General features: G+C 52.4%; 1 protein-coding gene across 3 annotated transcripts; it reads right to left on the reverse strand.

Moving 5' to 3' along the window:
• Positions 1-4,272: 4,272 nt before the first annotated feature.
• HYKK (hydroxylysine kinase) lies at positions 4,273-26,063 on the reverse strand. 3 transcript variants are annotated; one of them, XM_064569742.1, is made up of 5 exons: positions 25,930-26,063; positions 19,449-19,817; positions 17,717-17,856; positions 12,779-12,962; positions 4,273-6,498 (listed from the first exon to the last, which is right to left on the reverse strand). In XM_064569742.1, the coding sequence occupies exons 2-5, from the start codon at positions 19,792-19,794 to the stop codon at positions 6,038-6,040; spliced, it is 1,131 nt and encodes a 376-aa protein (XP_064425812.1). In that variant the 5' UTR covers positions 19,795-19,817; positions 25,930-26,063; the 3' UTR covers positions 4,273-6,037. The 3 variants fall into 3 exon arrangements, with proteins under 3 accessions (XP_064425812.1, XP_064425811.1, XP_064425810.1); XM_064569741.1 differs by having other exon boundaries at positions 25,828-25,961; XM_064569740.1 differs by lacking the exon at positions 25,930-26,063 and adding an exon at positions 25,566-25,691.
• Positions 26,064-26,244: the final 181 nt, after the last annotated feature.

The raw sequence follows: 26,244 nt of genomic DNA on the forward strand, positions 1-26,244 counted from the left end.
CCGCCGTTCAGGCCACGACGGGGCTCACGAGCCACCCCCCCCCCCCGCCGCTCAGGCAAAGACGGGGCTCAGAGCCCCCCCACCCCCCCCGTTCAGGCCACGACGGGGCTCAGAGCCCCCCCACCCCCGTTCAGACCAGGACGGGGCTCAGAGCCCCCCCCCTCTGCCGTTCAGGCCACGACGGGGCTCACGAGCCACCCCCCCCCCCCCCGCCGCTCAGGCAAAGACGGGGCTCAGAGCCCCCCCACCCCCCCCCGTTCAGGCCACGACGGGGCTCAGAGCCCCCCCACCCCCGTTCAGACCAGGACGGGGCTCAGAGCCCCCCCCCTCCGCCGCTCAGGCCAAGACGGGGCTCAGAGCCCCCCCACCCCCGCTCAGGCCACGACGGGGCTCACGAGCCCCCCACCCTCGCTCAGACCAGGACGGGGCTCAGAGCCCCCCCCCCTCCGCCGTTCAGGCCACGACGGGGCTCACGAGCCACCACCCCCCCCCCGCCGCTCAGGCAAAGACGGGGCTCAGAGCCCCCCCACCCCCCCCGTTCAGGCCACGACGGGGCTCAGAGCCCCCCCCCCTCCGCCGCTCAGGCCAAGACGGGGCTCAGAGCCCCCCCACCCCCGCTCAGGCCACGACGGGGCTCACGAGCCCCCCACCCTCGCTCAGACCAGGACGGGGCTCAGAGCCCCCCCCCCTCCGCCGCTCAGGCCAAGACGGGGCTCAGAGCCCCCCCACCCCCGTTCAGACCAGGACGGGGCTCAGAGCCCCCCCCCTCCGCCGTTCAGGCCACGACGGGGCTCACGAGCCACCCCCCCCCCCCCCGCCGCTCAGGCAAAGACGGGGCTCAGAGCCCCCCCACCCCCCCCGTTCAGGCCACGACGGGGCTCAGAGCCCCCCCACCCCCGTTCAGACCAGGACGGGGCTCAGAGCCCCCCCCCTCCGCCGCTCAGGCCAAGACGGGGCTCAGAGCCCCCCCACCCCCGCTCAGGCCACGACGGGGCTCACGAGCCCCCCACCCTCGCTCAGACCAGGACGGGGCTCAGAGCCCCCCCCCTCCGCCGCTCAGGCCAAGACGGGGCTCAGAGCCCCCCCACCCCCGCTCAGGCCAGGACGGGGCTCAGAGCCCCCCCCCCTCCGCCGTTCAGGCCACGATGGGGCTCACGAGCCACCCCCCCCCCCGCCGCTCAGGCCAAGACGGGGCTCAGAGCCCCCCCACCCCCGCTCAGGCCAAGACGGGGCTCAGAGCCCCCCCACCCCCGCTCAGGCCACGACGGGGCTCACGAGCCCCCCACCCTCGCTCAGACCAGGACGGGGCTCAGAGCCCCCCCCCCTCCGCCGCTCAGGCCAAGACGGGGCTCAGAGCCCCCCACCCTCGCTCAGGCCAGGACGCGGCTCAGAGCCCCCAACCCCCGTTCAGGCCACGACGGGGCTCAGAGCCCCCCCCCCCTCCGCCGCTCAGGCCAAGACGGGGCTCAGAGCCCCCCCACCCCCGCTCAGGCCACGACGGGGCTCACGAGCCCCCCACCCTCGCTCAGACCAGGACGGGGCTCAGAGCCCCCCCCCTCCGCCGCTCAGGCCAAGACGGGGCTCAGAGCCCCACACCCTCGCTCAGGCCAGGACGCGGCTCAGAGCCCCCAACCCCCGTTCAGGCCACGACGGGGCTCAGAGCCCCCGCCCCGCAGCTCAGGCCACGACGGGGCTCACGAGCCCCCCACCCTCGCTCAGGCCAGGACGCGGCTCAGAGCCCCCAACCCCCGTTCAGGCCAGGACGGGGCTCAGAGCCCCCCCCCCCCCCCCCCCCCCCCGCCGCTCAGGCCACGACGGGGCTCACGAGCCCCCCACCCTCGCTCAGACCAAGACGGGGCTCACGAGCCCCCCCACCCCCCCCCCCGTTCAGGCCACGACGGGGCTCACGAGCCACCCCACCCCCCCCGCCGCTCAGGCCACGACGGGGCTCAGAGCCCCCGCCCCGCAGCTCAGGCCACGACGGGGCTCACGAGCCCCCCACCCTCGCTCAGACCAAAACGGGGCTCACGAGCCCCCCCACCCCCGCTCAGGCCACGACGGGGCTCAGAGCCACCCCCCTCCGCCGCTCAGGCAAAGACGGGGCTCAGAGCCCCCCCACCCCCGCTCAGGCCAGGACGGGGCTCAGAGCCCCCCCCCCCCCCCCCCCCCCTGCCGCTCAGGCCTGGACCGGGCTCGACGGGGACAGAGCTCTTGCCTGGTCTCAGCCTCCTTCCTCATCGGCCCGCCCGAGTTAGGGCCATGCCTACTAGCAAGGCGCACAGCATTTAGCTTGGCTGACACTGTTCGGTGTCTGTTCGCTCTCCGTCCCTCCACCCTTTTCCCTGCGGCTCCGGTCCCTCTGTCATCCTGCTGTTCATGGTTTAAGTTGCCTTGGGTTGCAAGGTTGACGAGATCGGGGTTACTATGGGGTCTCTCCTCCACGGAGAGGCCTACAGGGCAGGGACTCTGTCCTCTTCCTGTTGGGTGAAAAATTACTCCTGGGGGATCTGGACTCTGAAGAAGAGGTAGTCTGGGAATGAGCTGTATTTTGAGACCTCCCCAGTCGTTCCTGCTTCCTGGGCATACAAGGAGGTGAGCCAGGCAAAATGGCAGAGGGCCCCGCCCCGATGGGCCGCTGTGCATCCTCAGGCCCAAGGGTACCTCGGAATCTCCGAGGATCCCTGCCGCCTCAGTTCATTCTTCAGAATTAGACAAGCGATAACTAAGAGTTATGTGAGAGGCAGAATCTCAGGTCGACAGAAGAGCGATTCGGTGAGAAAAAGGGCAGAAGGAAGAATGAGTTCGACTAGTTTGGGTGACCGAGCAGTTGAGCCTGATCAGAATGAAGGAGACAATAAAGGAAGTAAAGGAGGAAAGGCATTTGAGGCCAATTTGTAAGATGCCTTCGATGCCAGAATTTTTTTTTCTGTAGGTCACGGGGAGCACTAAAGTGATGTTTTAGGAGGATGAGGCCTCACGGTGTCCCATCCCACGTGTTCCTTTCACAACGTGGTGTGGCTGCTTCCCATTCAGAGGCCCTGTGTCCCCTTGCCTTGAATCTGGGTGGGCCTGTGACAACAATAGAAGTTAACACTGTATGACTTCCAGCAGTTGGTCATAAAAGATGATAGATGATAGATGTCTTGGACTCTTGGGATGGTCGTTCTTAGAACATGGAGAGGTGTTCTGCCACCAGCTCAGACGAGGTCCCAGCATCCCCTGCCTGATCCGTGAGTGAAGACTGCTGCCGATAGTTTTAGTCTTCAGTCACTGAATTTACCCCAACCCCCAAATCAGCTCCCAACGGGGGCCCAAGCATTTGTGGAGCAGAGACCAGCTGTCCCACTGTCTGAATTTATACCTGCAGAATCCATGAGACACTAGTGATTGAGATTTAAGCCACTAAGTTTTGGTTAAATTGTCACACAGCAATATACACACCTAGAGTTTTTATCTGCCTTTAAAAGGATGGACGTAGGTTGGAGAGATTAAGGATAAGAATGCCAGAAAGTAAGGTTCTTCTGCAGCCTGGAGGGGATAAGAGCCCAGACAGAAAAAACCACTTGCAAGAGCAGAGTTTTGCTGTGCACAGGGCACTGATCCCCAAATCTAGAAATGGGTTTTCTCCTCAGTGGTTGCAAGGACGAGAGACTGACTCTTGTAGAAATGCATTCCTTCCAGCAGTTTATTAAGGGTGTGCTAGGGGCCTGGCATGGAGCTAAGAACAGGAGATAAATACTATTTAATTTATGCCACCAAAGACGTGGGTGGGTTTTTTTTTTAAGTTTGTTTATTTTTAGTAACCTCTTCACCCAGTGTGGGGCTCAAACTCATGACCCCAAGATCAAGAGTCACAGGCTCTACCAACTGAGCCAGCCAGGCGGCCCTATGCCTCCAGAGTTTAAAACTACGCAGAACTGACTGACTGGAGATAAGCTAGGACAAACACCAACTGGTAAACTACCAGTGCCAGGCAGCGCATGTTTAAATATTGAGATAGTGGCCAGCAACATTTGCATTAGGAATTCAGTGAAGGAGAACCCAAGTAAGAAGGAGATCTGTAGAGTTTCATGGTGTAAGAGAATGAACAATGGTCTGGGGGTGAAATCCAAGATTCCATTCATTTTTCTGGTCCCCAATTTCCTGAAGAGTCAAGCTAGATTAAAAAAAAAACAATGGGGCGCCTGGCTGGCTCGGTGGGTTTGATCTTGGGGTCGAGAGTTCAAGCCTCACGTTCGGGGTAGAGATTACTTTAAAAAAATAATGACAAAATTTTTTTTTTTAAGATTTTATTTATTTGACAGAGAGAGACACAGCAAGAGAGGGAACACAAGCAGGGGAGTGGGAGAGGGAGAAGCAGGCTTCCCGCCAAGCAGGGAGCCTGATGCGGGGGCTCAATCCCAGGACCCTGGAACTATGACCTGAGCCGAAGGCAGATGCTTAACGACTGAGCCACCCAGGAGCCCCAGTTAATGACAAAATCTTAAAAAAAAAAAAAAAAAAAAAAAAAAAAAAAAATATATATATATATATATATATATATACACAATGCCTTAAATTTCAGAAGTGTAAGTGCTTTCATGTGAGTGATCTCATTTGATCCTGATACAGATGTGCTCACGCGTGCGTGCATGGTGGGTGGGAGAAGGAGAAGACTAGGACCCTGGCTCTGTAAGTAAACTCCTCATTTGAAAATGGGAATTAATCATTGCATTGCTTCTCTCGGGGGTTTGTTGTGGAGATGAAATGAGATAATGCATGTAAAATACTGTGATATAATAAGAAATACAGTTTGGTTTTCGTCCTGGTTCTGGGACAAAGCCTCTAAAACCCTTGTAATCTCCTGAATGGTAGGGGAGAGAGGAGTGTCTTTGTTACTCATCATAAACCCCTATCAACTACACCTGAATTTCCTCTAACGAGGCGACTCCACAGACAGAGCAGTGGTTGTTCATATATATTGAAAGAGACAACACTGAAAGGGTGTTTGAATGACCAGGCTTGTAGACTTGAGACGTCTTAGAGAACGGACAAACCCACAAGAATAAGTAAAGAGCCATTTAATAAATCATACGAAGAGAGACATGAAGAGAAATCAGCGAAGGAAACAGAAGTATAATGAACGTCAAGTACACGGTGAGCTACGGTTCACCAACATTACATATTCATATGAAAAGAACCATAAATGAGAGCGATTTTAAAATATCTGCTTAGAGACTTTCTTAGTGTCAACCTGATAAGTAACTGTGATGTTTAGGTAGCTCACTCAGGAGTTGGTGGCCTTGCCCAGAGGTCTTTCTTGGCTTCCTCGCAGGCCCAGTGCCTTCCAGCATCCATCTCTAGAGGTCCAGTTTCAACTACCCTCTCAAGCACATTAACACTTTTTCTTATGAACACTGTCTGTATCTTAGTCTGTGCCGTATCTTCTCACACCTTTCTCTTAGCGTACATTAATTTTGCAAACATCCTTTGAAACCAGGGGGAAGCGCTGTATCAGGTATAAAAAAAGGGATGAGAGACGAAAAAATAGTTTGATGTAGTCTCTGCCCTCTTAGGCTACGGACATACTCCAGGATACCAGGTGACGTGCCATAATGAAGACAAGAACAGTGGGGTTCTAGAGAAATGGAGCAACAGGAGGAGGCTTCACAGAATTGGTGCTGTGTTATCCAGGTGCCTGTGTGACGCCCAATTTTTAAAATATGTGAATCTGTCCATACACATGTGTTCCTTTCAAAGTTTAGCACAGTCACTGAGCTCAGGGCTGGAACAGTCCTTGAGAGATTATCTGACTCCAAACATCCTCCTGCATGTTTTATACATGAGGCTAGCTGGACCCCCAGAGAGACGTGCCTGCTCAGGGGGCACTTGCGTAAATTTAAAGAGTGGTCGTGAGATTGCTTGAAGGCCTTTGTGGTTTCACGGGCACTGGTCTGTTCCATCAGTTCATTTCTCACTGTGCAGGGAAATCCTGGGTAGAATGAGATTTGGTCCCCTTGGGTTTTTCATGATCGGAGCTCATGTGAAGGCTCCCGGGTCACATGGAGACCCCAGAGTCGTAGGACCTAGCAGTTTCAAACCAGATTTCTTCCACAGCCTTCTGGCCCATGTCGAACATCTGCTGCAAGTGCTTCCACCCGGTTTTTGCGGTAATCATGAGATAGTCTTTGTTCTCTGGGTGTAGCTGGCAAGAATATGCAGCGATGACGAGGGACTGGCAAAAGCGACCGCACACGAGGAGAAACAAGGCACTCCTCTCTACGGGCGTCAGCGGGATGACGCTCTCAAACCCTGCAAGGACGTGACCTCCCACGTGTACGGGACTCTTGCTCTCAATCATCATGTACATGATGGTGATGGCCACTTCAAACACATAGTAGCCGTAGCTCATGTCGCCGAAGTCCAAAATCCCAGACACTTGATATACAGCATCTCCAAAGGCTGACTTGCTGGACTCCACTAAAATATTATGGTCATTAAGATCTCCATGATTGATACCTACAAGGAGAAAAATCAAGCCATGGACAAACGGTTAATTCCCCAGCTCTTTCTCTGCCCATTTCCTGTTTCTCGGGCATGGCCACTCAAACGGGATGAGCAGTCAGAGGTAGAGTCAAACCCTATTTTTCCTGAAATGAAAGAATTTCCTCTGAAAGGAGGAAAAAGCAGTTAATTTCAGTGGTTGTATTTGCTTTCGCTTCTAATCAGTACAAGGCCAGATGATGCAGGTTGTGGTCGTTGCAAACCCCTGGTTCTGACTGCTAGCAGAGTGAAGGGAGAGGCAGAACTGCCCCAACCAGAAATATTTAAAAAGAATATACATATGTTCATATTATTATATGAAACAAAGAGTCCTAAGGGCACCTGGCTGGCTCACTCAGTGGAGCATACAACTCTTGATCTTGGGGTTGTGAGTTTGAGCCCCATGTTGGATGTAGAGATTGCTTAAAATAAAAAAATCTTAAAAAAAGAAAACAAAGAAAAGCAAAAGTCCTAGAATGGGCCAGATGTGTCTTTATTTTAACCTAGGATTTCCCCCCCCAAATTTCTGATGACAAATAATTCTGAATTTTCCCAGTCTTTTGATTACTAGATTAGATGCTGATATCCAAGTTAGTACCACTCAAAGTGGGGGTCTGTGGTCAGTGCTGGTCCACAAACTCTTACTAGTGTGTATGAGATAAAAACAGAAATTGAGAGTGTTTAGAAAAAATTTAGAGTGTTTATAGCAATTTGTCAGCTAAGAGCATGATCAGTGGACGTATCCCATTAACAGTGTATAGACCAGTTCGGTGTTATCGGATTCACATGATAAGTCGTATGTGGTGCAAGCTATGAACTGGTCATGAACAGTAGGATCATGCAGCAGGCTGCAGTGGGTTGGGGAAAAAAAACATACCTGTCTTCTATCAGGAACAGTCTGAGAAATTCTGATTTAAAACCCTGGCTAAGATCAGGGAAATCCAAATCAAAACCACACTGAGATACCACCTTACACCAGTTAGAATGGCAAAAATGGACAGGGAAAGAAACAATAAGTGTTGGAGACTTTGTGGAGAAAGGGGAACCTTCTTACACTGTTGGTGGGAATGCAAGTTGGTACAGCCACTTTGGAAAACAGTGTGGAGGTTCCTCAAAAATTTAAAAATAGAGCTATGCTATGACCCAGCAATTGCACTACTGGGTATTTACCCCAAAGACACAGATGCAGTGAGAAGAAGGGCCATATGCACCCCAATGTTCATAGCAGCAATGTCCGCAACAGCCAAACTGTGGAAAGAGCCGAGATGTCCTTCAACAGATGAATGGATAAAGAAGATGTGGTCCATATATACAATGGAATATTACTCAGCCATCAGAAAAGATGAATACCCAACTTTTGCATCATCATGGGTGGGACTGGAGGAGATTATGCTAAGTGAAAGAAGTCAAGCAGAGAAAGTCAATTATATGGTTTCACTTATTTGTGGAACATAAGGAATAGCATGGAGGACATTAGGAGAAGGAAGGGGAAAATGGGCAGGGGGAATTGGAGGGAGAGATGAACCATGAGAGACTATGGACCTGAGAAACAAACAGGGTTTTAGAGGGGAGGGGGAAGGGGGGATTGGTTAGCCTGGTGATGGGTATTAAGGAGGGCATGTTCTGCATGGAGCACTGGGTGTTATATGCAAACAATGAATTGTGGAACACTACATCAAAAACTAATGATGTAATGTATGGGGATTAACATAACACAATAAAAAAAATTCATGTATTGAAAAAATAAATAAATAAATAAAATAAAATAAAACCCTGGCTAAGGATTAGGAAGAGATGAGGGCGTCCGTAAGCATGAAGCATTTAGTCATGTCCTTTACGATAAGTGTGTGATAGAAAGTCCATAACATTCACTTCTGAGTATAATGCCGATTTCTTCTATGTGACTTGGGATTGTGTAAATCATGCCTAAGTAATTTAGCACAGTGGGTAACATGCAGAAACAATGAACATTATTGTAAACCACAGATTCTAGACAACACATTTGTGAAATTGGGAGGCATTATAGAATTGACGCCATATCATGGTTTCACTGGCAACGTTTTTTCTTCCTTAGCGGCAAAGTAATGATGCATCTTATGCAATCAAGTGGGATTTTAGAATCGATGAAATATGTTACTTCATGAATGCAATCTGTATTTATGCAAGTATTTTATTGCTTCTATCCACATGTCCAATGGCCTATCAAGAAATGCTAGAGCTAGTTAATGCCTGGGGAAAAAAATGACAAAAGTTGTTGAATTTGAGAATTAAAGAAACAGAAGGTGTTCTGATCAAGGTGGCAGAGTGAATTCATTCTTTGATACATAGTAATGATGAAAATAAAAAGAGAAAATAAAGATACAGCCAGCCTCAAAAACAAGATCGATCTATATACTAAAACACAGAAAAGGAATGCAGCCACAGTCTGTCTCCTGTGCTCCAGGTCAGCAATGTGCATTACCCCTTTGGGAGAACTGGAACCGGAACTGCTACCTGCTGGGTGTAGGAGAAGGCTCACTACATGATGCGAAAGGCAGTGGAAGGCCTACCAAACTCATAAAAGGATGACAAATCTGCTCCCAGTCCACTGCTCAGACTGCTGTGGGTCCACAGAGGCAGAAGGACAAAAGCAGAACCTTGAAACCAAATGCAAAACCAGGCTGCTGTGTGAATACATTCTTTGTCAAGTCATTCTAGTTACCAAAGTCTTAATTCAGTTTTGAGTTAGTTTCTTTTTTTTAAGATTTTTAAATTCTTTTTTAAGAAACACAACACCCAACATGGGGCTTGAACTTACAACCCCAAATCAAGAGTCGCATGTTCTACAGACTGAGCCAGCCAGGGGCCCCTCAAGTTAGTTTCTTTTGGCTCTTGCTCATGGTGCCTTATTTCCTTGTGTGCTGATATATAGTATGTTCTCTGGACCCAAGGCAATGATTCTAGAAAAATAACCAGAAGAACTACTATGAAGCAGGCGATGGGGATTAATGAGTGCACTTATGGTGATGAGCGCTGAGTAATACACGGAAATGGTGAATCACTATCTTGTACACCTGAAACTAATATGACACTGCATGTTAACTATACTGGAATTAAAACAAATAATAATTAAAAAAATTTTTAATTAAAAAATAACTTCTAAAACTGGAAAACATAATGAAAGAAATTAAGAATGCAGTGGGTGGGTATAACAGACTAGACATAACTTAAGAAAGAATCAATAAACTAGAGGACATGTTAGAGAATTATCCAAAATACAGCATGGGCACAGAAAAAATGAAACACACACATACACACACACACACAGATGAGAAGAGACAGAAGATTTAGTGAGAAGACCGAACATGAACTTAACTGGAGCTCAAAAGGAGGAAAGAGAATAGGGCTGGCAAGAATTTCCTGTAACTGATGAAAGACAATATCCACACACAGATTTGAGAAACCCAAGCATATTAAGAAAAAAAATCATTTAAGAAAAAGAGAACATCCTACAAGAACCCCAAAGGGGAAAAGGCAGGTAGTCTTCAAAGGAGCTACAGACCGACAGCTGACCTCTCAGCAGGAATGGAGAAGCTAGGAGACCCTGGAACCCTAAAACCCCAAAACCCTGAAACCTGAAGTCCTATAGGCTGTGAAATATTCTTCAAAAATGAAGAGAAAATAAAAACATTTTCAGACACATAAAATCAGAGAGAATTAACCATTAGAGAACTGCATTAGAGGACATTCTAAGGGATGTATTCCAGGCAGGAAACAAATGACACCAGGCAGAAAGCTTGAGGTGCTGAAAGATATGAAACCAATATATGAGTAAGTCTAAGCAAACTTGGCTATGAAACAAAAATAATAATGTATGGCCATGTCACTTTTTTTGGCCTTGACATATGAACAGAAGTGACATCACTTCAGGGCGGAGACGTAAGAGAAGGTGTACGGTCTCCTACATTCTCTTTCCCCAACTACAGCAACACTCCAGTTGGTGAAAGTTCCATGTATCTGGATCCCAAAGTGCGAATACACAGAACAGAACCCCGACCAATCCATGCCGGACATACAGCTGGACTTGGAACTAAATCTTTGCTATTGCAGTCCACAATAATTTGGGGGCTATTTGTTACTGCAGCAGAACCTTGCCTAGCTGATACACAGTGTGGTTTGGGAGCAGAGACGGGTAAATAGAACAGGGGAATAAAATAGAGAGCCCCCAAAACATTTGATTTATAGCAGAGGTGGTACTGCAAAACAAAGGGAGAAAAGATGGCTTTTTAATAAATGTTGGTGAAAAAGTTACCAGCCATAAGAAAAATTTACACCATATGTATATTTCAGATGGCTTATAGACCTATAATGAAAAGCAAAAACTATAACACTTTAGTAAGATAACATAGGAGAATATCTTCCTGACCACAAGGTAGGGAAAAATGTCTACACAAGGCACAAAACACTAACCATGGAACAGAAGATGGATATGTTTGAAACCAAGAAATTAAAGACTGTTCATCAAAACACATCATAAAGAGAGTGAAAAGGCAAGCCACAGAAGGGGACAAAATATTTGCAACACATATAACCAATGAAGGATTTGTATCCGGAAAATATTCTGAACTTCTAAAATCAATGAGAAAAATCCCAGTAGAAAAACTGACAAAAGACTTGACTAGGCACCTCACAAATGAGTTTATCCAAATGGCCAGTCAATAGGGAAATGTAGAGTAAAACCACAGTGAGAAATCATTACATTCACATCAGATTGGTGAGAGTTAAAACGTCTGATGATGGCAAGGGTGTTGAGCAATGAAAACTTTCACCCTCTGCTAGCGGTAGCATATGGTCGTGCAACCCCTTTGGGAAACTGACGTCATATCGTAATGCTGCATGTAGACGTGTCCTATGACCTAGCATGCATGATGTCATACACCCAATAACCAGATGAGAAATGAGGGTAGCTTGGGCCAAGCGGTAGTAGTAAAGGTGGGAGAAAGTAAAATTAGAACTGGTAGAATTTGATTGCATGTGAGGTGTGCAAGAAAGAACCAAGTTAAGGCTGCCAACTCCCAGGTTTTTGGCTAGATCAACAAGGTGAATGGTGGAAACCATTTTAATGAGACGAAGATGAGTTGGGGGTGCAAATTTGAGGGGGGAAATCAACTCTGTTTTTATGCGACCACCTTGCGTTATGTTTACACAAAGTAAATGCTATGGATGGAATTGTGACTGCCCCCCCCCAACAATTCATATGTTGAAGGCCACCCCACCCCCCGCTGTGTGGTGGTATTTGGAGATGGGGTCTTTGGGGGGGTGGGGCCCTCATGACGGGATTAGTGCCCTTCTAAGAAGAGACACCAGAGAGCACAGTGCTCTCTGTCCACCACATGAGGACGCAGAGAGAAGGTGGCTGGAGCCTGGGAAAGAACCTGACTGTGCTGGCACCTTGACCTCAGATTCCCAGCCTCCAGAACCGAGGGAAATCTGGGCCTGCTGTTTAAGCACCCCTCCGTATCCATACTTTGTGATGGCAGCCGGAGCTGAGCACGACTGAAAGCAGAAGCAAGAGGGAGCTTGCTGCCTATGTCAGACTTGCTGCAAGTGCCCCTTCCTTCCTTGTCCTTTGACCTGTGCTTCATGCCCTGTCAAAGGCTGCTTCCACCCCGGAGAAACTGTCATCCACGTCCGTAAGGAGATATGCACTAGCATGCTCACCGGAGCCCCGTGATGTAGCAAAAAAAATGGGAACCAACCTAAAATTCTATCAACAAGAGAAAAGACCAAAAATAGCACAGTACGTTCAAATAAACTATGGTACATACATGCTGTGGAATACTATTCAGCAGTTAAAATAATGAACTAAATAAATGAGCTGGAACTACATATACGAAATGGATCAATCCAGAAAACATAATGTTGACCAAGAAAAGCAGGTTGCAGGACAGTAACACCGTCTGATACCATCTGACGATGGAAAACATGCAAAACATTACTGCACATAATTTATGAACATGTATGTAGTAACGTTATTAGAACATGTGCAAATTCCGTAGGGAGGAAAGAGGTGTGATCATGTAAAGTTTAGAGAGAATTTCAGATGTGGAAATTTTACGGGAAGTAAAAGTACTATTCTTTAAAAACCAGCAGGAGCAAACACGGCAAAATTGTAAGACTTGGTAAAACTAAGTTGTATCTTCACACTTTTCTGATGCTCTGAAACTTGACAATTTAAATAGCAAGAAAAACATTTACTTGATCGGGGGATACTCACACTCTCGAAAATGACTTAGTTTGGTCAGGATTTCATCCTTGAACAGCTGAATGACCTGCACGACAATCTCCCGGTTTCGGTTCTGGCCCAAGGCATCCAGATATTTCTCCAGAAGAGGAACGTTTTTCAGATTCCAAATGAAGTTCTCCCGACGAAGACTACTTAACTGTGGGTGATGGAATTTCTAAATCAAAGACAAGAAACTCTCAGAGTCTGGACAGTTAGAGTGACCCCGAGGCACAGCTGGGTGGGCGAGAGACCGCCCTCCCAGGCCTGGTCCGACGTGCTCCGTTAACCCCCCACGGGATGGTGCTGACCACACATCTGAGCAGGCGCTCGTCGCTCTGAGGGCACGTCCCCATCTCGCTCGGTCCTCGTAGCTGTGTGACGGGGACTCCCCGGAGCCCCGGCAGGAGATGGAGACAGAAAGAACTCTGTTCTCCCCAGACGGCCTGCCCCTCGTTACCTGTCTGCCCTCACCTTCCACCACATTCGCAGACTCTCCTGCAACCACAATGGCCTCCCTGCTCTTCAGGACCACGCCTCCACGCCTGCACACCTCCACCCCACGGCCCCTCCGTCTGAAGCTTCAGCCCTCTCTCCAGTCCTTCGTATCCCTCTCCTCCGCTGAGGATTTCTTTCCAAGCTCTTAGCACGTGTTGCTAACACTCTCCAGAGTTCACCCTCTGGCCTTACCGTCTGTCCTCACTGGAACATAAGCCCCGTGAAGAGCCGGCGCTCCGCGTTTGGTCTGTCTGCTCGCCCCCTGCGCCTACCACGGTGCCTGGTTCACAAAACTCACTGCTCAAGCCATAGTTGCTGAATAAATGAATGTTCTCTGGATAGAAAATTCTAGAATGGCCAGGGCCTTTAGACTTGGGCCACTCTATCTGGAGTTCGAAATGGCTCTGACCATCACTGCACAGAAGGGGAAACTGAGTTCTGGATGATTGGGTGAGTCAGTATTCGCCGCGGGCTGAGGGAGCGCCTGAAGGTGCCTGGGCGGCCACCCAGTGGAGCACCTTTCAGTTCATTGGACAGGACTTCTCATGCAAGAAAGACACGTTCCAGGACAACCCAGGAGACAGGCAACACATACAAAGAAAAAACAAGTCTCCAAAAACGGTACGTGCACTATGACATGTGACATATTCTGGTGTTCTGTATTTTATTCTACTTCTTTAAAAACGTTCCTCTCAATTGACTTTGACATCCGTTCTCGAGACCCGGAGTTTGGACTCCCCTACCCCCCATGCTCCCACTATCACCACCACGTGCTCGCTAAGTAGCCTTGGTCGGAGCACCTCGTGCAGGGGGTGCTTTTTACGCCTGAACAGCTCTGCGCGCTCCCTTTGGCTGAGCTGAGCTCTCTCTCCACCAGCGTCCGTGCCCCGGGTTCCAGCGGTGACCTCGGGCCGTCTCCCACTGACTGCCACCACATAGTCCCAGATGGCCCTCCTGCCCCCCAGAGTCCCCTCCTCTGCAGAGCCAACCTTCCCAGTGTCAGGTCATCCTCATGTGACATGGCTTGACCCTCCTGACCACACGGCGCGTTGAGGGCCAGTGCAGGTCACAGGAACATTCTGCACAGTAAGCACAAAAATGCTGTAGAAGCTGTGCTCTTGGGGGGGTAAGAGTGGACATGACAGGGAAGAGAAAAGTGTTCACCCCGTTCGCACTGTTGGAAAGCTTTACCATGCGTATTTCTTACTCTCATTTTTAAAGAAAGTACAATAGAACGCTCTTGTCAGGCTTCCGAGGGAGCACCGGTCCACCCAGGGAAGGTTCTGGGTCCGCTCCTAAAATGGTGGCGCTGTTAGCCATGCAGCCCGCAGGAGAGGGTCTGGGCTCCGGAAGGAGAAGTGGGAGAGGACCCGGATCCAGCCCGGGGATCCGACACTCCGGGTTTCGGCAGGCTCTACTGCTTACTCTCTCGGATCTGTTTCCTGAACAGTAAAATCTGAGCATCAACACCAGCCTCACAGTCATCTTTGCTAAACGAAGACATGCAATAAATAAAGACCTCAGACATAATGGGCGCCCAGCACATGCTTGTTGAATGTGGACGTTGCAGCTTCTGGCCCTCGGTGCACCAATCCGAACGTCGGAGGGTGTCCTCACTACTACGTTAAATGTAAACATCCCAGAGGAAGGGCACTGACGGTCAGACTGGATGAACCAGCAAGACCTCACATACCCAGCCTACGAGAAACACTTCCAATACAAGACTGTGACAGAGAGCAGCCAAGAATTTCCTCCACTCGTTCCCAGGAGATTGTAAACATCAAGTCTCTGGGACAGATAGCGTAACGATCCCCTAAATCTTTTTTTTTTTTTTTAAGATTTTATTTATTTATTTGAGAGAGAGAATGAGAGAGAGAGAGCAGGAGAGGGGGGAGGGTCGGAGGGAGAAGCAGACTCCCTGCCGAGCAGGGAGCCCGATGCAGGACTCGATCCTGGGACTCCAGGATCATGACCTGAGCCAAAGGCAGTCGCCCAACCAACTGAGCCACCCAGGTGCCCACGATCCCCTAAATCTTACTGCTGGGGTTTTCCCAGCCCCACCCCTTCTCTCACTTAGCTCCTGCTAAGGCTCCACCTTACTCTTCTAAAACCCCAGCCAGAGGGGAAGACACTGTGGGCAGGCTGACCCCGTAGCCACGAGGGGGGCACAGCGTGAAGTCAGGGGAGGCTGGTGAGCTTTCCTCCAGGGCATGAAGCCCTCGCCTCCACAGGTCTCAGCCCCTGCCAGCCCCCATCTCTGATACTCCCCGTCTTCATCCCTCTGCCCTTTGTTCTAGGCTATGGAGGCTACCTCGTGATTGATGTCGGGGGAGAGGGCTGCCTCCCTGTGCGCTGGGCTGTGTCCCAGGAGACACAGGTTAGAATCCATGCCCTGCTCAGCCCCTCCTTCTCTCATTGCTGAACATTAAATCAATCACCAAATTTGGTTGGCTCTGTCTCCGAAATATATCTTGAACCTTTCCTTGGTTCAAGCCCTCAATCAGCTTTTATTTGATTATTCATTCGCTTCCTAGATGCATTCCATCCAGTCTGGCTCTCTGCCAATCTGTTCACCATATCAGTCCACAGAGTGCTATAAAGTCGAAATCTTTGCCTGTTTAAAAAACTCTCCAGGGGGCTCCTGGGTGGCTCAGTCGTTAATCGTCTGCCTTCAGCTCAGGTCATGATCCCAGGGTCTTGGGATCGAGTCCCGCATCGGGCTCCCTGCTCCATGGGAAGCCTGCTTCTCCCTCTCCCACCCCCCCTGCTTGTGTTCCCTCTCTCGCTGTGTCTCTCTCTGTCAAATAAATAAATAAAATCTTAAAAACAAAAAACAAAAAACAAAAAAAAAACCTCTCCAGGCTAGGGCACGTGATGTGATGAGCACTGGATGTTATATAAGACTGGTGAATCACTGATCTCTACCTCTGAAACTAATAATACATTATATGTTAATTAATTGAATTTAAACTAAAAAAAAGGAAAATAAAAATAAAAACCCTCCAAGCTCCCTAAACTCCTTAGTATCATACATGATAATGTATCTTATAATCTGACCACTGTACATCTCCAATTTTGCTCCCTGTCTTGCTCTCTTGGAAACCAGCAGCCACGAAGTGAGGATGTTGGGCCATCCCGGAGGATGAGAGGCCACGCGGAGAAGAACCGCAACCCCCCACCCCTGGGGCTGAGCTCCCTGCTGAGTGTGGCTGCATGCGTGACCCCAACCCACACCCCACAGAGCAGAAGGTCCACTCAACCCACAGAGACGTGAGAAATAAATCTGCGTTTGAAGCCTTAAGCTTTGGGATGGCTTGTTACACAGCGGCAGATAACTCGCACACAGCTCAGTAAGGCCAGCGACAGAAGGAGGTCCAAGTTCAGAAGTCACAAGAGGAGGAGCATGGGGAGAGAGGGGGCCAGGGGACATTTCACAGAGGGGGTGATGCCCGAGCCATGTGCTGAAGGACACGCGGAGTTTGGCTGAGCAGGGAAAGGTCCCGGTGGCTTGGAAAATGGCACGCGTGCAGATGCGTAAGACAGAATGGCCCCATCGGGGATCCACAAGGAGGGACGGGGAGAAGCGGCGGAGGGGGGCACAGATGGACGGATGGACGGAGGCCTTGAGGGGGTACAGGCAGGACGGGGCTCGCGGGGCCTCACACGGGGACCTTGGCCTCCACGTCGAAGCAGCGAGAAGCCACTGATGGGTTCCCGTGGTCGGATCTGTCATTTTAAAAAGTAACTCTGGACTGGCATAAAGAATAAACTGGAGGAAAAGCATGAATGCAGGGAGGCTATGGTGGTGAGTGAGGACAGTCAAGGCAAGAACGGAGGGCCGATGGGCCACAGAGTGGCGTGAAGTGTGGAATGAGCGGGATTCACGAGGGACTGGAAGTGTTTTACTCATACAAACTACTTCTTGGCATGTGTGTCAGCTAGGACGGGGGACCATTGCTCTTCCCCCAGAGCCTGGCACGTCGGAGGTGGGTTGTGGGCGGCTCTGGGGAAACACCTGTCTCCCACGGTGTCGCTTCTACAGAACAGATCGCCTGAGCATGCATCATTCCGCCCCACGTGTGACGGAGCTTCAGCTTCACCTCCAGCTCCGGCTGACCACACCTCGCTGGATGAGCACCGCAGGGGTGACTTTTTGAGTACAGACTGCTTTCAGGGAGCAGCATAGAGAATACCAGGACTGTCTAGAAATGTGGGCAATCTTGCCGAGACACCAGTGAAGCGCAGACCTGGGCAGAAAGAGGCCTCGCGGTCGTGAAATTCTCGCATCAGCGGCCCTATTCCCCTCCCTACACCCTTCAGGAGGCACCAGACGTAAGAGGGGAGTCTGACCCTGGGTTTATTCATTAAGTAAAATAAATCAAAATTAAACAAATAAACAATTCTTATAAACAAGCTAAGCCCCCCACGTCCTACCTGCAAGGTCTCATCCAGTTTGCCAGCAAGCCTCCCAATCTCGTACAGCAGCTGGGGGCTCCTGGGGGTCTCGGCAACGGGTCTTCCCGGGAGGTATGACAGCAGCCTCACCAGGTGGCTTGGGACTCCGGCGCCGCCATCTGGATGGAGGCAAGCACATCCTGTCAAGTGTTCTCAGGAAAACGGCCGGGGGCTGTCCTGCCTTGGTCATTATGACCCTGGAGAATCACAGAAGTCACCGAGCAAGAGCAATACACGTGCTTCGCTGCAGTGGGTCCACAGGACTCCACGAAGCTGGGCCGGACAGACGGACGGACCCCGGGCACCGACCCCGAGCACCACAGCCCCAGCCCTAAACATCAACCGCCTGCAGCAGAACGGGCTAAGACGCCTTTTCATGTGTTTCCACTGAGGACAGTGTGATAGGAGGAATGACAGCTTCCGAGGCTCCTGCAGGGGCCAGCTGGGAAAAGCCCGAGGGTCGGCACAGGGCAGAGCTCCCCCTCGGGGACGGGCGTGGGCCCCCGCTGTTTGGAGTGATGCAGAACAAGACAGAATGGGTGACCAGCTCAGTGGAATCTCCAGCCTTTAAAATACTCCAGGACTGCTCTGCATTGACTGCAGGCTCATCTTAGAATGTCAGCATTTACAGCGGAAAGGGCCTGAGTCCCACAGATGAGGACGTGCAGCCTCAGGAATGTGAAGCGGTGTGCCCCAGGTCACCCACACAAAAATGACAGAGCTGGGATCAGAAACCCCTGATTTCTAGTTCTCTGTTCCTTCCGCTCTTCCACAGCACCAAAATATACAGCTGGTCTGATGAGTAAAAATGTTTAATTATTGGGGCGCCTGGGTGGCTCAGTCGTTAAGCGTCTGCCTTCGGCTCAGGTCATGATCCCAGGGTCCTGGGATTGAGTCCCACATCGGGCTCCCTGCTCAGGGGGAAGCCTGCTTCTCCTTCTCCCACTCCCCCTGCTTGTGTTCCCTCTCTCGCTGTGTCTCTCGCTGTCAAATAAATAAATAAAACCTTAAAAAAAAAAAAAAAGTTTAATTATTTTTCTATTAAAAAAAAAACTTTCCCTAACTCCATGTGCCCTTAGTGAGTCATTCATCAAGTCCTTTCTTTCTTTTTAATTTATCTGAGAGAGCAAGCGAGAACGCGTGCAGGAGGGGCAGAGGGAGAGGGAGAGAGAGAATCAAGTGGACTCCCGGCTGAGCGCCGAGCATGGAGCCTGACATGGGGCTAGATCCCATGACCCCGAGATCAAGATCCTGAGATCACGACCTGAGCCACCCAGGCTCCCCAGTCAAGTCCTTTCTAAGGGGAAGAGTCACAACAGATCCGCGCCCCAACTACTTCTGAATCAGAGCCCCCGATCTGCACTTTGGGGATGCTGTGCTTCCCCCGGGCCACTGAAGAAATAGCCACGTCTGGGCGCCTGGGTGGCTCAGTTGGTTAAGCAACTGCCTTCAGCTCAGGTCATGATTCTGGAGTCCCGGGATCGAGTCCCGCATCGGGCTCCCTGCTCAGTGGGGGGTCTGCTTCTCCCTCTGACCCTTCCCCTCTCATGCTCTCTGTCTCCCATTCTCTCAGATAAATAAGTAAAATCTTTAAAAAGAAATAGCCACGTCTACACTTGGAGCTACGAACCCATTCTCGGTATTTCTACTTGTAGCCAAAATGCAGTAATGTATGTGGACGGGGATGACCAGCGAGGTGCTGGGCTCTTACCTACGGCCATGAGACCAGTGAGGTTGCCGGCCACAGTGTGACGCACAGAGGCCGTTGGGAACCCAGCAGCTCTCAGAAACATGGTGACGTGATTCTGCACTTCAATCAGCTCTGGAGTTTTGCTGGACTCGGTGTTGCTTATTTTGAGAACGTACTCAGTTGGCCCATCTGTAGTGTCTTTGGTACTTGAAATGCACACGTGAAAGTTCTGGTCATCATAGCTAGGAAGCGGCTGGATCTTGGAAACTTTTAACCCAAATACCGATTCCACTAATGCAGAGGCTTGTACGTCACTGAAAGTAGGTTTGGCAAGAGCGTGCGATTGCTGATCATCTCCATGTGACATTATGTCTAGGGAAAACAAACAATCTAGGAAGAGGACACACAATGAATACGTTTACTTAAATGATTTTTCTTAAGACAGGCCCATCATGTTGCTCAATATTGATTCTATACTACTTATTAATTTTCACTCATAAAGTTAAAAAAAATCAAATTAGTAAATGGCATAAAGAAGTAGGTGTTTGGGCAGGTGAATAAATTTTTTTTAAAGATTTTATTTATTTATTTGACAGAGAGAGACACAGCACGAGAGAGAACATAAGGGGGGGGTGGGAGAGGGAGAAGCAGGCTTCCCACCGAGCAGGGAGCCCAATGTGGGGCTCAATCCCAGGACCCTGGGATCATGACCTGAGCCGAAGGCAGAGGCTTAACAACTGAGCCACCCAGACGGCCCATGAATAAATATTTTTGTATCATAGATTATTTTTAAAGTCACCTTGCAAAGAGAAGGTAGGAAAGCACCTGGTATCCCCTAGTCCAATTCCTACTCTGCTCCCCCCAGCAACAGTATTCACAGGAAAATTGAGGTCGCGACGGGTGAAGCACCTTGCCGAGACACACCAAGTTACAGTAAGGACTCTGTTCTCGAGACTCCTAACCCGTGGTTCTGTCCCTTTGACCACGTTACCGTCAGCTTGGGGCTAAAACATAAATTCAAATACAGTGATCTTACTCTACTATCCACAAGTTTTGCTGAGTTATAACCTCACCATCTAGCTCATCGCGCACACTTCCAGTATAGGAGTGTGGGCTGGTGCTCAGAGCACCATGAGAAGCACTGGAGGAGATGCCAAGATGCACTTAGGGGGCCTCTGGAACACGAGGCAAGTCAGCTCATGGTCACAAATATCCTAACAGTGAAACACTCAAAAGCTGTTCAAAACAACCATCATGAGGCGGTTATAAACTGAGAATGCCAAAGAACCCTGACCTCAGTATAAGCCTGAAGTGCATGAATTAATACTGAACTGATTCAGTTTACCTTAAATTGTAAAGAATAAGTTTTCTACAGCCAAGTAGAATAAGGGCTGGAAATAAAAATTATGGGCAGTTATATGGGGCTGCCTGGCTGGCTCAGTGGGTAGAGTGCATGACTCTTGATGTCGGGGTTTTAAGTTTGAGCCCCACGCTGGGTACAGAGATTACTTAAAAATAAAATCTAGGGGTGCCTGGGTGGCTCAGTCAGTTAAGTGCCTGACTCTTGATTTCAGCTCACGTCTTGATCTCACAGTTGTGAGTTCGAGCCCTGTGTTGGGCTCCACATTGGGTGTGGAGCCTACTCAAAAAAAACTAAAAAAAAAAAAAAAAAAAAAAATTGCACACACTCGGCATCCCTCAAAAGCATCTACATGATCTAGATACAGCAGAGCAGGGCTTCTGAACATACTTCAAGAACCAAATATTGAAGTTCCTTGCATGCTCACTTCCCTCTTTTTCCAAAATAGCTTTATTCCAATCCTCCCTTCATACTAAATGGTAAATAACTAATAACATCTTGGGGATGGGTTGCATTTCAGGGCATGATTCTGATTGCTGTTCAAGGGATGTAGTGTTATACAAGAAGAATCTCAAGAAGAGTTAGCTCTTATCCATAGAAATCAGAATAGCTATTGCTTCTGGCTGGAAGGTGGATGAGGAAACTTTCCAGGGGAACATTTCTATATCTCGACTATGCTTTGGTTACGTGGAAGTATACATTTGTCAAAACTTAAAACTTAAGTAAGCATAAGATCTGTGAATCTCACTGCTTGTAAATTTTACCTTAAAAAAAAAAAAGTCCCTGTGAGAGATTGGCAAGGACAAGGGGCTGAGGGTGGGCGAGGTCTTAGGACTTTCTCAGAGCTCCCAAAATCACACTGTTCCCCGTGAATGTCTAATCACTTCAGATCTATGAAAGCCAAAGCTCACCTTACTCCAGTGACAAGAGGGGGATAAAATTCAGGGAGGAGCCCTGGGGCTCTCCCATATGACCCCCTCCCTGCCTCAGCCCTGAGTCTATTGCCTGATGACTCAAGTGATGATAAGAATATTAGCCAAGGGGCACCTGGGTGGCTCAGTCAGTTAAGCATCTGCCTTCAGGTCAGGTCATGATCCTGGGGTCCTGGGATTGAGTCCTGAGTCGGGCTCCTTGCTCAGCAGGGAGCCTGCTTCTCCCTCTGCCTCTGCCCCTCCCCCTGCTTGTACCCTCTCTCTCTGTCAAATAAATAAATAAAAACTTTTTAAAATTTATTTAAGAGAGAGGGACAGCGAGAGAGGGAACATAAGCAGGGGGAGTGGGAGAGGGCGGAGCAGGGAGCCCGATGTGGGGCTCGATCCCAGGACCCTGGGACAATGACCTGAGCTGAAGGCAGACGCTTAACGACTGAGCCACCCAGGCGCCCATAAATAAAATCTTAAAAAAAAAAAGAATATTAGCCTAAAATGCCATTCCCCTCCCCCTCCCTGCCTTCCTAGATCCTCTTTCCCAAAGTGATTTCTACCCCCTCGAAGCCTGCGACCAGCCCCTCCCGCCACGGGCCAGTTTCCACCACCTGTCATAGTTACTGCATTCTTGCCAATCACTTCTCATGTTCACTTTCTGACCAGAATATTTGTTTCTGGTTTTGTTCACAAATGATGTTGTGACTAAGCCTGAATGGGGTTTCAAAACGTAATCCTTAGACCGGAAACTTCTGAGAACCAACATATCCTGTCACACTGGGCTTTAAGACTTGACATGAAATGTTAACATTCCTTCTGGAGATTTACAAACTGATAAAAGGCCAGTATTCACAATACTTTAAATTCAAAATACCTGAAGGCTTTAAATCCAAGATGAATTGGATTCATAGTTTTTCAACTCCTAAAGTGTTAAGGATGTCAAAATAATTCAGAATTTGATATGAATTACAAATCCGTAAAGATAGAAGGAACCTAGGAGGCAAGTGGAGGTGGCCAGTCTCCCTTCCAGCCTAGAAAATGTTCCCAGACCTTCCTCGAATGGGGCTCACGAAGCCTCTGAAGGAGTGGAAAGCAATGTTGGCAGCTCTCGCCATCAAAAGACAGTCTGGTACGTAAAAAGTAGCTGTGGTGGTCAAATGTATATTACCACAATAAAAAAATGAGATGGAGGGGAAAAAAGTTGTTGTGCTGGGAGAAACAAAGCGTATTTTGGTCCCAGCTGTGCAGCCAAGACTCCGAAACTGTGGACTAGTCACATCTCCACTAAATAGGAGTTGGACAGATCCACCCTGGAAGTCCCTTGAAACTCTGACTTTCTAGGCTTCTACAGTTCTTTCTTTTTTAAGCTTAAAATTGCCTTTTTTCTTTGTATATAAGGACTCAAATTATCAAACTAATGGCACAGATCAAGTCAGCTCCTGAAAGTAAATGAACACAAAAAAAGGGATGTGTTTGTCAGAGCAGTCTGTGTTCCCCGAATGTCTGGGGTGTATGGAGGGGACAATGAAGAGAATCCAAATCCTGGAAGTGCTGGTCTACACTTGCTGCCAGAGGGCTTTACGGAGCTTCTGAGAAAGCATCCAGGAAGCAGATGTTTTCCAAGCCCACACCTGGCCCGTGCTTGATTCCCATAACCTTTGTCCCACACCCAGAGGGTCTGGACCTTCAACTCTGCCCTGTGTGTAAGGTATCCAGGAGGAAACACGAGTTATTCTGGGCTCTCTGCCCTCCTGGCCAGATGTTACAAAGTCTGGTTAGCTTCTACTCAGGACGCCCTGCACACATGCCCTTCTCCCACGATGCTTCTGCTCCGTCCTCACAGGACGCAGACCGGGGTCGTACCCAGGGAACGTTCATGTCCCTTGTGCCCAGCCCAGGGCCCCATCCTGGGCCGCCGGAGGCTCCGGGGGTCCTCCCGCTGGGGCAGGAGGGCCACGGAGGGGCTGGCGACCTGAGAGGCAGGAAAACAAGGAGGCGGGGGCCCACAGGTGAGGGGGCTGCAGCCCCGGACCCCGTCCCCACGGGAGAGTCGGAGGCGGGGGCGCACGAGTGAGGGGCTGCAGCCCGGGACCCCGTCCCCACCCACAGCCGCCCCTCCGCCAGGGTCCCCACGGGAGAGTCGGAGGCGGGGGCGCACAGGTGAGGGGCTGCAGCCCGGGACCCCGTCCCCACCCACAGCCGCCCCTCCGTCAGGGTCCCCACGGGAGAGTCGGAGGCGGGGGCGACGGGTGAGGGGCTGCAGCCCCCGACCCCGTCCCCACGGGAGAGTCAGAAGCGGGGCGCACAGGTGAGGGGCTGCAGCCCCCGACCCCGTCCCCACGGGAGAGTCGGAGGCGGGGGGCGCACGACTGAGGGGCTGCAGCCCGGGACCCCGTCCCACCCACAGCCGCCCCTCCGCCAGGGTCCCCACGGGAGAGTCGGAGGCGGGGGCGACGGGTGAGGGGCTGCAGCCCCCGACCCCGTCCCCACGGGAGAGTCAGAAGCGGGGCGCACAGGTGAGGGGCTGCAGCCCGGGACCCCGTCCCCACCCACGGCCGGCCCTCCGTCAGGGTCCCCACGGGAGAGTCGGAGGCGGGGGCGCACAGGTGAGGGGCTGCAGCCCGGGACCCCGTCCCCACCCACAGCCGCCCCTCCGTCAGGGTCCCCACGGGAGAGTCGGAGGCGGGGGGCGACGGGTGAGGGGCTGCAGCCCCCGACCCCGTCCCCACGGGAGAGTCAGAAGCGGGGCGCACAGGTGAGGGGCTGCAGCCCCCGACCCCGTCCCCACGGGAGAGTCGGAGGCGGGGGCGCACGACTGAGGGGCTGCAGCCCGGGACCCCGTCCCACCCACAGCCGCCCCTCCGCCAGGGTCCCCACGGGAGAGTCGGAGGCGGGGGCGACGGGTGAGGGGCTGCAGCCCCCGACCCCGTCCCCACGGGAGAGTCAGAAGCGGGGCGCACAGGTGAGGGGCTGCAGCCCGGGACCCCGTCCCCACCCACGGCCGGCCCTCCGTCAGGGTCCCCACGGGAGAGTCGGAGGCGGGGGCGCACAGGTGAGGGGCTGCAGCCCGGGACCCCGTCCCCACCCACAGCCGCCCCTCCGTCAGGGTCCCCACGGGAGAGTCGGAGGCGGGGGCGACGGGTGAGGGGCTGCAGCCCCCGACCCCGTCCCCACGGGAGAGTCAGAAGCGGGGCGCACAGGTGAGGGGCTGCAGCCCCCGACCCCGTCCCCACGGGAGAGTCGGAGGCGGGGGCGCACGACTGAGGGGCTGCAGCCCGGGACCCCGTCCCCACCCACAGCCGCCCCTCCGCCAGGGTCCCCACGGGAGAGTCGGAGGCGGGGGCGACGGGTGAGGGGCTGCAGCCCCCGACCCCGTCCCCACGGGAGAGTCAGAAGCGGGGCGCACAGGTGAGGGGCTGCAGCCCGGGACCCCGTCCCCACCCACGGCCGGCCCTCCGTCAGGGTCCCCACGGGAGAGTCGGAGGCGGGGGCGCACAGGTGAGGGGCTGCAGCCCCCGACCCCGTCCCCACCCACAGCCGCCCCTCCGCCAGGGTCCCCACGGGAGAGTCGGAGGCGGGGGCGACGGGTGAGGGGCTGCAGCCCCGGACCCCGTCCCCACGGGAGAGTCGGAGGCGGGGGCGCACAGGTGAGGGGCTGCAGCCCCCGACCCCGTCCCCACGGGAGAGTCAGAAGCGGGGCGCACAGGTGAGGGGCTGCAGCCCCCGACCCCGTCCCCACCCACGGCCGGCCCTCCGCCAGGGTCCCCACGCCAGTGCGGGAGAGTCGCACCACAGGGCCCCCCGGTGCACCCCCAATGCCGGCGGGGCGGTCCCCGCTCTCCCCTGCCGGCTCACCCGCAGCGACCCGCGATCCCGAGGGCGACACTGCTCTCCAGCAGCCCTGGATCCTGCCCTGGACCCAGCCGGAGCCCACGAGCCCCGACTTCTGATTGGCCCCTCGCGATCCCCCGCCGCCAATCAGCGCACACTACTGGGGGGCGAGGCTGGGCCGCGGGCCGCCCCGCCCCGCCCCGCCCGGCGGGATCGGGCATCTGATTGGCTTTCCGCACCCCTGCCCCGCCTTCTCCCGGTGGTCACCCACTCAGAACCCGGCTACCTCTCGCGAAATTGGGACTCGTGTTTCTGATTGGCTCCTCGAGATCCTGCCCCGCCCCCTGGCGGACGGCCACTCGGCCGGCTCTCTGCGCCCGAATGGCACCTGCAGCGGGGTCCGGCGCCCCCCGCGGCTCTGCGGGCGGTCTCCCCCGGGATTCGTTCGGGGCGTCGTGCTCTCTCCCCTCGCCTTGCGTCCGGCTGCCGCTGGAGCCCGTTCCCCGGGGCCGCCTTCGCCAGCGCGACCCGAGGAGGCCGGGCCGGCCCCGCCGGGAGTCCTGCCGCGGCCCGCACGCCCCTTCGCCGCGCCCGGCCACCCAAACTCCGGCTCGGACCGGCCGCTCGCCCCAGGCCCGCGGGCCGAGCCGCAAGTGGGGGCGGGGCGACGGGGCCAAGAGCGGGGCTGGCAGTCAGGCCGGCG

The sequence above is a fragment of the Mirounga angustirostris genome, unplaced genomic scaffold (assembly GCF_029215605.1).
Source record: "Mirounga angustirostris isolate CCGP_5_RB_7025 unplaced genomic scaffold, mMirAng1.0.hap1 SCAF_9, whole genome shotgun sequence".
Taxonomy (NCBI): Eukaryota; Metazoa; Chordata; class Mammalia; order Carnivora; family Phocidae; genus Mirounga; species Mirounga angustirostris.

What these genes read in the sequence shown, in the direction of transcription:
- HYKK (XM_064569742.1), bottom strand. Translation starts at nt 19,794, where the DNA reads ATGTCACATGGAGATGATCAGCAATCGCACGCTCTTGCCAAACCTACT. An exon ending in CACTGGTCTCATGGCCGTAG is followed by an intron (nt 17,857 to 19,448) that starts GTAAGAGCCCAG and finishes GCCTCCATCCAG; the next exon opens with ATGGCGGCGCCGGAGTCCCA. An exon ending in AACTGGATGAGACCTTGCAG is followed by an intron (nt 12,963 to 17,716) that starts GTAGGACGTGGG and finishes TCTTTGATTTAG; the next exon opens with AAATTCCATCACCCACAGTT.